The 13,017-nt window shown below is 40.1% G+C and overlaps 2 protein-coding genes across 2 annotated transcripts in view; one reads left to right on the top strand and one right to left on the bottom strand.

Moving 5' to 3' along the window:
* Positions 1-1,182: 1,182 nt before the first annotated feature.
* LOC114360307 (GSK3-beta interaction protein) lies at positions 1,183-6,845 on the top strand. Its single transcript, XM_028314975.1, has 2 exons — positions 1,183-1,259; positions 5,984-6,845. Exon 2 carries the CDS (start codon positions 5,990-5,992, stop codon positions 6,350-6,352), a length of 363 nt encoding a protein of 120 aa, XP_028170776.1. The 5' UTR covers positions 1,183-1,259; positions 5,984-5,989; the 3' UTR covers positions 6,353-6,845.
* The window catches only part of Dnah3 (dynein heavy chain 3, axonemal), an 88,960-nt gene continuing 78,098 nt past the window's right edge, over positions 2,156-13,017 (bottom strand). The window contains exons 62-65 of the mRNA XM_028314977.1: positions 10,789-10,983; positions 9,407-9,615; positions 5,367-5,577; positions 2,156-2,547 (exon numbers count right to left, since the gene is read on the bottom strand). Of these exons, the coding sequence (XP_028170778.1) occupies positions 2,251-2,547; positions 5,367-5,577; positions 9,407-9,615; positions 10,789-10,983 (912 nt within the window). The 3' untranslated portion in view covers positions 2,156-2,250. The remainder of the gene's footprint in view (positions 2,548-5,366; positions 5,578-9,406; positions 9,616-10,788; positions 10,984-13,017) is intronic.

The raw sequence follows: 13,017 nt of genomic DNA, 5'->3' as shown, positions 1-13,017 counted from the left end.
TAAAATCATTAAAATAGAATTTCCAAACTCATTTTGTTTTCTAGAGAAACTATGTTTTGTCTACACAAGCCAAGAGAGGCAACTTAGACGGCGCATGTAAAGAAACATGTTTCAAAAACAAAGTTTTGTGTATGTGTTTTTGTTGAATGTTTTTAAAAACCTTTCGCTGGAGTCCCGTACGAATGTTGCCATGTTATTGTTGATTGTGTAGAGCAGAACACGCGCTGGAGAACCGGAATTACTCGTTTTAGAATGAGAAATTAAAAAGAAGTTTGCTTGTTGTTTCCAAGTTTGTATATTGATGGTGAATGATTCAATTCAATAAAATTACAAATATTCGATTGCAATCGTTAAATGCCTTAATCCTGACGGTGATTATTTTTGTTATTAACTGGTATATTTGAATAACTGTTTAATCCACTTTTGTAATTTGTATGTAACCCTGTTTGAAGATGCATGACAAGAAATCTAGTCAAATCAATATTTATTCTTGTTTAAAATTATTATTAAAATCTGTCAATTAGTTATTCAATGAAGATTTATTAATGTATCAATGAAAGAGCATCACAAGTACATTATAAAATTGAATGTTAGATAATAAAGTTAAGATTAACAGTGATTTTCAAATAAAAAAAAATGTAAACTCCCCATAACGCGGCAACAAAAAAAAAACAAAACTTAAAAAATTAAACAATTAAAAAAAAAATTGCTTGGTGAATGAAAAAATTACATAATATTTTTTATGTTGATGGCGTGCACGGCTTGTGCGTCAGTTACGCACTCACGAGTTACGCTTACGATCACTACGAGATTTGTAGGCAAATTTAGGAAAGCAAACAGCGGGAGAGTCCATCCCAAAAAAATTGGAAAGCAAAAAAGGGAGAACGGAAAAAAATGTTGCAAGGGATCGGATAAAAATAAAATAAAATTTTATAATGTTATTTTTAATATATTTTTTATTTATAATAACGTTGTCTATGGATATAACGTAATCGATAAAATCTGATAACGATTTTAGTTTTGCTTATGGTGCGTTGTTGTTAGACAACACTATTTTGTTTTTTTGGCTGACGTCACGGGAGAGCAATTTGTCAGAAAATGTGAAATGTGTCATTGGTTTTTGTAAAAATGAGAATCTACGGTTGATAAATTTAATTTAGAATTTTAGAAGATATAATTGCACTTGGTCGTGTGTACATTTTGATAGTAATTTTTTTAAACGGCATATCAATACCCTAATAGGCATTAAGAATAAAAAGGTAAGTGAATGATTACTCGCGCCAATTTTAAACTGTAACTAAAAAGTTATTATTTTAAATAATAATTATGATAAAGCCGTATTTAAATGAACTGTCTGTAATCTGTGTTAATATAATACAAACAAGATTTTGTATGTTGTAACAAGCACAAGTCGTACCATTGAAGCCATTAGACAGATTAATTAATAATAATATCAAGCACAAGCTGACAAACTATTTTACAAGTCCATGGATTTCTATTTCATATTCCTATTTATTTGGACAATAATGAAGTTAATAAATATTACATAAATCAACTATTGCATGAGGTCCTTTTAGCACTGTGTGTAAAAGTGCTTTTTTTAAGCCTATTTACAGAAATAAATGAGTTTTTTTTATGAGTTTTTACTCATGTTGGTAGGACCCGAATGGTCCACTAAAAGTTGCCTCACTTTTCCTGCACTTACTATCTTGAGTCTAGACTTTATTATTATAAATAACCTGTATACTTAATAGTGCCTTTTTATTTATTGCGAATTAATTTACTTTCAAAATTTCGAACTTTAGTTCACAAATATACTGAATTACTAAAAAAATATAATATTGAATGTGTAATTGTATTGTAGCTGACAGAATATTTATTAATTGTCTATCACTGCATCATTGTTTTAAAAAAAATATTTCCCTCCAGTTGGAAACTTACTTCTTGTAATTTGGCTCTGAAGTTGCAAATAAATAATGTATTCTTTGAATAGAAATCCAATGAATCTGTATCAATATTTGTGACATCTTTAATAATCTTCTAAGCTTATTTCAACTTTCCTGGAATATTACATCTGGCATCATTTTTACTTTGAAATATTTTCAGTCTCCTTCAATATAAACAATAATAATAAAACTCAATTTAAGACAATAATCTTTATTTGCGACTAGACAACTATCACAGACATTGAAAGGTCCACATATTAAAAAGATAAAAATTAATACTGAAATTATCTAAAATAAAGGAAGTTTAATCGTCAAGCTGTGTCAGACTAGCAACTCCTCTGTTGATCCAATGTTTCTGAGGGACTTCAGAATTAAGGGTTATGTACATGACAAAGTTGCTGGAATGACCAGTTGTGGCCAACACTCCCTTTCGTTCGCTCGTCTTGTAAATGGGACAGAAGTAGCATGGAGGCGGGTTGAACTCCGCTATGAGGGCTGGCTGGAACCAAATTATTGGGATGGTGTCGAACAGGATTTTAGGGTAGGACTCGTCCAGCTGCATGGTCTCACGGTTCCATCGGGCACCTTCCAGGAATAGACCCTGATAAACATATAATAATTATTTTTTACAATCACCCTAGAAAGTCATGAGTTGCATATTTTTATCTAATTTAACTTCACAAAACCTGCACAGAACCAATTTATAGGTGATAAAAAGAAACAAATAACTAGAAAAGAAACAAAGAACTACAGATATTCACAATACAGGGGCCAGATTCTGAAACCACCTGAGTGAGAATCAACGTGTTGATTACCTTATTTACCCATGCATAAACTATGTAGTGTTATTGTGTCTTTTTCAAACATTGTGATTTAATTAAATGATGAAATAGATTTATGTGCTGTGCTGCTACTTTTTGACAATAATAATTTATATCTCCTATTCAAATCATGCACAACTGAAAAATATACAAAAATAAAGTAAATTCACACAGTGGGGTTACCAAACAAGCAAACTGTATCTCACGCACACGAGCCCTCGTAACTCACCCACACAAACACGCTGTGCTCTTGGCCTTGCCTATCCACCGGCTGCGACTGCTGCTTGCGATTCAATACATCAATAAAACTGTTAAAAATAACTATGGACATATTTATGCCTACCGTGAGAATGCGACGTGATATCCCTTTTTAGGAAAACTAACTTTATGACGTCGAGTTAGAGATGAAATCTGTCCGCGTTATATAACTAAACAAAATCAAATAGCTATACAGGGTGTTAGGTAAATGGGTATATGAGCCGACACTAGCCCATGTTAACATGGGCATATCAATGGTATGGTGAAGTCAGACATTTGATATCATCACTTTATTTTTTTTTATTTTCATACAAAATAAATCTTATAAAATCCGATTTGTATGAAAATTTAAATAATTAAAATGAAGATATTAATTTTCTGACGTCACCATACCATTTATATGCCCATGTTAACATGGGCTAGTGTCGGCCCATATACCCATTTACCTAACACCCTGTATATCTAAAATAATGCTTTACGCTTTGTTTTGTTGACATGTAGAAAGAAATGCTAATATCTGATCTCATGGTCTACTGTGGTGAATAAATTTGTCGGCCTTAGATTGTTTGCGTCCACTACCAGTAATCCGAAACCTAGTTTTATCAATATTACGTCACCTTCCATTAGCAAAAATAACGAGAGTTCTTCTGATAAAACATGAATATTGATTTTATGAAGGTGGATTAGGATACGTCACTCATTATATCGAAGTCATCGATATAAGTTTGAGTTGATTTTGTGTGTAAGCTGAGCAGACTATTGTTTTCGTAATATTATTAATCAGATTCAGAATATTCCTCTTCATTACCATTTCAGTCTAGTAGATTATAATAATCCATAACAAACTTCCCTCAAGTGTTTATCCCAAATGTTATTAATATTCATATTGTTCTACGAACCAAATAACACTATGTTTAACGCCCAACTGTGAATTTGGCTTTAATATTTAGTGATTACATTGCACGATATCTGTTGAACACGAAGTGCCCTCGTGTATTTCCTGTAATTTGTACTATGGTGTACAATCGATTGCATATACGCCTATACACTACTATCTATAAAATAGCACCTTTTTATCCACATAAGTTGTCAAATTGTATGATTTGATGTACCATCTTCCATACAATAAATCTATTTCTTTATTAACCACATTCATCATCCAGGTCATCTAGTCTTTACTACAGGAGTACGACCCTCTAATTTACTAGAGACAAATCGTAGGCTTAGAATAAGGTTTACTTACTAAACCTACGCTAAATGCTATGGCGCTGGCAGGTAGCCGACAAGATTGAGGATTTGTCCTTCACTCGCCACGCTGACCTCCCTTACAGTCAGCGACAAATACACTGGTCATCATAAAAATCGACCCACCCGCGACAAGCACTTTCAAACGTATGCATCCCCACTTCCCACCAATATTAATATACTATATTACCATTTAAAAGCCTAGTTCTTAACTTCATTTCATTAAAGGAAAGGTTTTTACCCCAAAAATGTGTCTGTAGAAGAATCCAGAGTCACTTCTTCAAAAAATAGGTAGTTAAGCTTGAGCCAACTTTTATGGCTATAAAACTGTTAAGTTGGGATTAATCGCTATCTATCTGTTAAAGAGGACACGTGAGATCATTATTTGGTTTTATAACCATAAAAATTGGTCTAATTGATCCCAGAGGTGAGCCCAAAGTGAGGTCTTTTTTCAAGTTTTTCAAGTCACATTTATTGTATATGTTAATCGTTTATTAGGAAATTATATGTGTTTTTCTTTAAGGATATTTATTGGGCTTTCAAATAACACCAATATTGTTAGGGCACCATGATTGTGTCAGTAGAAACGAGTTTTTCTGTAAAACGTAGGTGGGCCGATTTTTGTGATGACCAGTGTAGTTCTTGACACTCAAATTAGCCACTAAGTTCGTAACACGTCTTTGTGACATTTGGAATAAGGTTGTGTTGTCAACTTTTTGGCCACTTTCGGCGTCACGAAATATTTGATTGACGCTGACTATACCTTAGTTCGTTTTTAAAGCCTATTCAAACCTGAGCAATATTCGCTGCCGCTGTGGGTAGAGGTACATACCGCGCGGGTTTCGCTCAGGTATTTAGTATCAAGTATCGCGGCTAGAGGGACCCTGAGCGATATTCGCTACCGCTGTGGGTAGAGGTACATACCACGCGGTAGCGAATACCGCTTAGGTCTGAACAGTATTATTACCGCATACCCACTGGGTTTTCTCTGCCGCAGACGGTAGCGAATACCGCTTAGGTCTGAATAGGCCTGAGTGAGAGAGAGAATCTTGACTCCATTCTAATTTGCCGGAACCACACAGCTTGTCAACATTACCTTGCAATAGACCCCGAATTCAGGCTCCTCCTCGCACTCAGCCTCCATGCTGGTGAGGGTGAATTCAAAGTGCACTTGGTCGATAGGAATCTTGTTGTGCCGCGAGTAGTTCTGAAGTACCCCTGTCAGGAACGACTGCGTGAAATAGAAGCCTGAGATCCAGAACACCATGGGCGGGCCCTCGTCTATCCAGTCTTGCAGGAATTTTAGTCTAGAAATAATGTTTTCGTTATTATCTTCTCGCTACTATCGCGAATGCTAAACTAGGCTAGAGGATACACCTGCTGTGTTTCGTCGAATGGTGGCATGATATGGAAAAAATAATTTCTCTAACTTAGGGTTCAAACTATGACTTACACGAAATATCTGAAGATATTAGAAGGCGTAATATATCATTCTTTAAGTGTATAATAATACACGTTTGCCATTAATTTAACTTGCAAATTACCGTCTTAGTTCATACTGAGCAAATACCTAGTTTCTTTCAGAAAGAGGCGATTATTTGTTTTTTTTTTTCAACTTGAAATAGAAACAGACTTATTAGCTGCAATCCTCAACTATATTGTTGCGAAAAGATGCGATGATAGATAGTTTATGAGGATATTTTTCTTTTCCAGGGAACAATGTCCGAGCAAGGACAAGTGCTGGGCAAAGAGACGTGGCCCGCGGAGGCTGAGTCGGCCATCAGCGACATCCGCAAGCACGTGAAGGCAGCTAACATCTCGCCGCAGCTGAAAAGCTCCAACCAGCGCATCTTCATCAACCTGACAACCCTGGAGAATACAGAGTACTGCATCGAAATGTCGGCCGCGGGTTTCAGAGTTGTTGGACGAAAGTATGATGACACCGCGCTCTCTACAATTGAGAATATGAACTACGAAACGCCCTATGCATTGCTGAACAGCATCAGCCAGAAGTACCGCGAATCTTTCGGCGGAGAGCTCATGAACAAACTTCTAGACCTGGCCAAGAACGCCGAGGGTTGAGCGTTATAAAACGCGCGCGAACCACTAGTTGTAGACTTCGAATGTGTCAACAAACATGTCAGTATTCATCCGTGCTATATTTTCAGTTCCTCGAGTGAGCCACTGTACAGATTTTAGTATGCCGTTTGTATTATCGCACATTTTTTCGCTGCACAGATTTATATTTTATTGTTATAGTTGTTATTTAGACTGACGTGGCCTATTTGATACTGAGGTCAATTTTGGGGTCCATTGGGGTTGAGGATGTGAAATTTCGGCGGTCGGGGGGTGGAATTGTATTAGTATTAACTTCGACTGTAACATTTATCTGTTTTCCTTTTACTGTCTGAGCTGCGTAGTGTTAGACATTTGTATCGTGCGGGGCGCAATGTAGCTTACGACGGTTTTACAGTACAAGAACAGACTGAGTACAAAACGTATTTATAGTATACAAGTATGTGACCACATGCTGAGTAGTTACTGTGTTGTGATAGTAAACTGGTTTTCAATTTGATGATTTCTTTTATTTCTTCCTACTTGCGTGTGTTGAGTAAATATTGATGTCGGGCGCCGAGTGAATAATAGTTATTATTTCGTAATAACTGAAACGCAATATTAAACTATTGTAAGATCTGGTAGTGTACATAATATTCGTGTAATACTAATTGCTGTATGATTGATATAGTTTTGTGAATAATTTCGTGCTAGTTCTCGCTAGTTACGTGATAATACGGTGAGTATCGGGGTTTATAATGTAAAAAAAACTGCACTAAAAGTCTTAATTGCTAAAGATGGTGTCCTTTGATCACCCATGGATAAGATCACCTAGGTCATTAGTTCCCAAACTTATTTGAGACGCGCCACCTTTAGACCATGCAAAAAATTCCGCGCCCCCCCTCCTTCAGTCAAGATTATTTATTGGTCGTATCGAGCAGTCTGGAATGCATTCTCTCAGCGGTCGCAGGTTTCTATAGTCTGGTCCAGGAGCACGTAGCAATGACCCCAAGCTACCCATCTTTATCGCTCACGCGTAATTATGTTCCTGTCACGCTCGCACACTCACTGCGGGCGCCCGTCCCACAGTCGCGACAGCAATATAATTACGCGCGAGCGATAAGGATGGGTAGCTTGGGGTCATTGGACAAAATTCTACGTGCTCCCGGACCAGCTTTTTCACCGATCTGTTTAATGTGCTCGACAAAACTAAAGTTTTTCTCTAAAATTAGTCCGAGATAGCAAACAGATTCCCGTTTTTTAACAGTTATTTCATTGAATTTAATGCGAGGCAAAACTTTAAGATTACCCTTTAATAGAAGCTGATAAGTTTTGTGAGGGGCAAACTGCAAACGATTCCTGTCTCCCCATTGAGATATTAAATTCAAGCATGTATCCGCTAGATTTTCAAGCTTTGATCTAGTGTCAGCCTCTATTAAAAGGAGACCGTCATCAGCGTACCCGGTTAACGAACAGCCTTCGGGTAATGGTAATGCTAGAAAATCATCGAAACCCAAATTCCAAAGGTAGGGCCCTAGGACCGATCCTTGGGGACAGCCGCGCGTGAGCACCTTTGATTCAGCATGATGGCCGAGTTTTAATTTAGTTGTACCGTTACAAAAGTACGAGTGCAGTAGTGAATATATAGGGTGTTAGGTAAATGGGTATATGAGCCGACACTAGCCCATGTTAACATGGTCATATAAATGGTATGGTGAAGTCAGAAAATTGATATCTTCATTTTAATTATTTTAATTTTCATACAAATCAGATTTTATAAAATTTATTTTGTATGAAAATAAAAATAAACAAAATGATGTTATCAAATTTCTGACTCTACCATACCATTTATATGACCGTGTTAACATGGGCTAGTGTCGGCTCATATACCCATTTACCTAACACCCTGTATATTACTATAGCATCCNTATACAGGGTGTTAGGTAAATGGGTATATGAGCCGACACTAGCCCATGTTAACATGGTCATATAAATGGTATGGTGAAGTCAGAAAATTGATATCTTCATTTTAATTATTTTAATTTTCATACAAATCAGATTTTATAAAATTTATTTTGTATGAAAATAAAAATAAACAAAATGATGTTATCAAATTTCTGACTCTACCATACCATTTATATGACCGTGTTAACATGGGCTAGTGTCGGCTCATATACCCATTTACCTAACACCCTGTATATTACTATAGCATCCACGAACTTTCAGTTTTAAAAAAAAAGAGCTAAAGCTAAAAAGAACTTTTATGCCTTAAGTCACATTTCAACCTCGACGTGGGGTCTAACGTTTAAAATCCTCCGAGTAATATATTCGGCCACTTATTTAAGCTCCATTTGCTATGGTGCACCAGTTTGGGCTGACAGAGCTACTATAGGAGCCGCTCGACGGAAACTACTCCAAAGTCAACGCCTTGCATTGATTTTTCTTTGCAAAGCTTACAGAACTGTGAGCACGGAGGCTCTGCCAGTCCTGGCTGGTGTACTGCCGGTCGACTTAGAGGTACAAAAGCGTGCGGCTATGTACTTCGCATCAAGGGAAAATATAACCTCCGATTTCTTAAATAGCCGCGATCGTTCTAAAATAAGTCGATTATTTGATTCCCGAGAAGTCGTTGAAGAAGATTTACTTAATGAATGGCAAAAAAGATGGGATACGTCAGTCAAAGGACGTCACTTATATAAATTCTTCCCGAATGTACGCGAACGTCTAACTAGGCGATGGTTAGAAATCGACCATTGCTCGTCGCAGTTCCTCACGGGACATGGCAACTTTAAACATAAACTTCACGAATTCAAACTAGTTCCGTCTCCTTTTTGCGAGTGTTCCACTGATGATGTCAGTCATGAGCAGTCTGCCCATCATATCTTGTGGGAGTGTGATCTTTGGAAACATGAACGTGATATAATGCTTAATTCAATACAACATACATCTGTTCCCCCCCCCCCCCCCCCTGGGAACCCACTGGGAACAAATGACCTAGGTGATCTCAAAGAGGACTTCTTATCCATGAGTGATCAAAGTCATCAAAGAGGAATAGACCGTTTACATCATCATCACACCGACCTGGACAGGAAGTCCGCCACGTAGGAGCCCAACGGCTTCATAGAGGGGTAGGACTTGGACATCCAAACGCCGGGTACGATGCCCTTGACGAAGGCGTTGTTGCACTGCTCCAGTTCCGCGCTCATGATGGCCAGGCCCTGTGCTGCTAAATGCACGCCGTGTAATGTGCGAGCCACCACTGAGAGTAGGCGGTTGTACCGGATCAACTCCTGGGAGGGACATGACAAAATCTATTTTGCTGTGGCTCGGACTAGAAGTTTGAGGGACAGTAACACCCGTATTCACAAACGATACTTGCTTAAGTGAAGTAACAAATCGAACGCACAGCGTTGAATATTAGAGCTCTGTTATTGGTTCATGTGTCACTCATAGTAATGTTTGTGATGGCATAAGGCCGTTTGTAGACATCCGTTTTTTCACCGGACAACGGCACGTCAAAAAACGGATATCCTTTGTTTGCTGTTAATTTTCTCGCAGCTCGTCTGATGCATGTGCAGATGTTTGTTATAAACCATACAATCGGCCGTTGACCGGTCAAAAAACGGATGCCTGAAAACAGCCTAAGAAGTCGCGTTAGGCTCTGGTAAAAATGAGCCACTGACCACAGCCACTTGGATATCGCGTTTACTTGTTTTTCTTGTCTTGAATCGTCGTTACCATAATGTAGCGAATGATGTTCACTCCCAATTCAATGTTTGCGACTTGTTACCGTTGACGACCACTTGATAGAAATCTAATACTCATTTATTATCGGTCACCGAATACTAAGACAGAGTGGCGGCCATCGATCACTCATCACTCCACGCACTGTGAGGCCTCATAGTAATGTTTGCGAATACGGGCGTAAGAGACGTAGCGTGCGACAGCTAACGGTGGCTGTGGTCGGTGGCTCGTTTGCGCAGAGCCTTAGTTCGGTAAATAGCAAGCTTTAGTGTCAACTGGGAAGATAGACTATACTCCTAGCTGAAATTCAAAAATGAATCCTAGTTAAGAAGTAAAAACGACTGCGTGTCAAGGTAAACATTATTTGATCTTTATAATATGTAGTTATTATAGTGGTGAAAAGCTAAAAGTCGCTGACATAGGTCGACGGATTAGCAAGCTGCAGTGGCAATGGGCAGGGCACATAGTACGCAGAACTGACGGCCGATGGGGCAGCAAGGTTCTGGAGCGGAGGCCGCGTACCGGGGAACGCAGCGTGGGACGTACACCTTCAAGGTGGACCGACGACATCGTAAAGGTAGCAGGGAAGCGCTGGACGCAGGCCGCTACCAATCGATCAACATGGAAAGCATTGGGGGAGGCCTATGTTCAGCTGTGGACGTCCTAAGGCTGAAATGATGATGATGAACTCCCACCAGACATTGACGGTCTGTACATACCTGCTTAAGCACAGTATTCATACTGTTATAATACTGCACGGGGTACTTGAGCGAGACCTCGAGCACGTCATACTGTCGCGGCAGGCGCGCCATCATGTCCTTCGTCAGCTCCACCACGCCGCCGCCGCCGTCGCCGCCCTCGCCGCCGCCGCCGGAAATGAACGATGTTTGGGTCAGCAGGCAGCCGAATAGCAGCTGCGGGAAACGAAAGAGCCGATTTTACAAAGCAAAGGAGAAGTGAGATTTGCCGCTGCGGGAAACATAAGAGCCGTTTTTACAAAGCAAAGGAGAAGTGAGATTTGCCGCTGCGGGAAACGAAAGAGCCGTTTTTAGAAAGGCGAAGTGAGATTTGCCGAGAGCGTCATAGCTGCAAGGCAGAGGTGAGACCAGATGTGTGGTTTGTGGAAAGATTTGGCGCAGATAGTGGCGCCAACTGGTGAGTGTTGCGCTAAAACGATAGTTATTCGCTAGTGGCGCCTACTACTAGTGAGCGGGAATACGGTAGTCAAAGGGCACGGATTTTTGTTGCAAGTTCACATTACGTCAAAAAGTTATAATATGGAGTATAGAGATAAAGAAAACACCACATCCTTTCACTCTCACTCAATCTCTTCTCATATGATACTTTTCCCTTTCGTTAAACAAACATCCTCATCACGACGGTCTGTTTCAGACAGAGAGAAAGATATAGCTACACTGTTGTACAGATCGTTCATCACCACTCTTTTTTTGTCACTTCCCTGCTCATTTTCATTGACCAAACAATATTGTCCTCAACCGCGACGGTCTCCTTGTTGTCCTTGGTGATGTCTGCGTTCTCGTGCCGGCCGAACACTTTGGGCTTGGCCAGCATAGGCAGCTGATCACATGACGTCGCGTCGCGTCGCGTCGCTTCATGTCGGGCTGCAGGTAGCTGAGGTCTCGACTCACACACTTTCAATGAAAAATAATGTCCTCACCGCGACAGTCTCCTTGGTCATGTCCGCATTTTCATGCAGGCTGAAGACTTGGGGCTAGAGAGCTACACCGTTCCACAGAATCTCTCTCACGTCTCTTTCCAAAGCACACTAATGAACATGTTCTCACCGCGACGGTCTCCTTGTTGTCCTTGGTGATGTCTGCATTTTCATGCAGGCTGAAGACCTCGGGCTATAGAGAGTGAGAAAGAAAAACTACACCGTTCCACAGAATCTCTCTCTCTCACGTCTCTTTCCAAAGTACACTTTTAATGAACATGTCCTGACCGCGACGGTCTCCTTGTTGTCCTTGGTGATGTCTGCATTTTCATGCAGGCTGAAGACCTCGGGCTAGAGAGAGTGAGAAAGAAAAACTACACCGTTCCACAGAATCTCTCTCGCATCTCTTTCCAAAACACACTAATGAACATGTTCTCACCGCGACGGTCTCCTTGTTGTCCTTGGTGATGTCTGCGTTCTCGTGTAGACCGAAGACTTCGGGCTTGGCCAGCATAGGCAGCTGGTCACATGACGTCGCGTCGCGTCGCGTCGCTTCATGTCGGGCTGCAGGTAGCTGAGGTCTCGACTCACACACTTTCAATGAAAAATAATGTCCTCACCGTGACAGTCTCCTTGGTCATGTCCGCATTTTCATGCAGGCTGAAGACCTCGGGCTAGAGAGCTACACCGTTCCACAGAATCTCTCTCACATCTCTTTCCAAAGTACACTTTCAATGAACAATTGTCCTCACCGCGACAGTCTCCTTGGTCATGTCCGCATTTTCATGCAGGCTGAAGACTTGGGGCTAGAGAGCTACACCGTTCCACAGAATCCCTCTCACGTCTCTTTCCAAAGCATACTTTTAATGAACATGTCCTCACCGCGACGGTCTCCTTGTTGTCCTTGGTGATGTCTGCGTTCTCGTGTAGACCGAAGACCTCGGGCTTATAGGTAGAGTGAATAAGAAAAGACTAGGTACACCCTTTCAGAGCACCACTCATCGTATTGCCCTCACACAGCACACTTTTTTTTAAGAATTAACATTCTCACCGCGACTGTCTCCTTGTTGTCCTTGGTGATATCCGCGTTCTCGTGCAGACCGAAGACCTCGGACTTATAGGTAGAGTGAATAAGAAAAGACTAGGTACACCCTTTCAGAGCATCACTCATCGTATTGCCCTCACACAGCACACTTTTTTTTAAGAATTAACATTCTCACCGCGACGGTCTCCTTGTTGTCCTTGGTGATGTCTGCGTTCTCGTGTAGACCGA

The sequence above is a fragment of the Ostrinia furnacalis genome, unplaced genomic scaffold (genome assembly GCF_004193835.3).
Source record: "Ostrinia furnacalis isolate ACB-3 unplaced genomic scaffold, ASM419383v2 OfSCF4936, whole genome shotgun sequence".
Classification (NCBI taxonomy): domain Eukaryota; kingdom Metazoa; phylum Arthropoda; class Insecta; order Lepidoptera; family Crambidae; genus Ostrinia; species Ostrinia furnacalis.
This window is presented reverse-complemented; position numbering and strand designations above follow the sequence as displayed.

Excerpts from the sequence above, each read along its gene's own strand:
- LOC114360307 (XM_028314975.1), top strand. The coding sequence starts at position 5,990 with ATGTCCGAGCAAGGACAAGTGCTGGGCAAAGAGACGTGGCCCGCGGAG.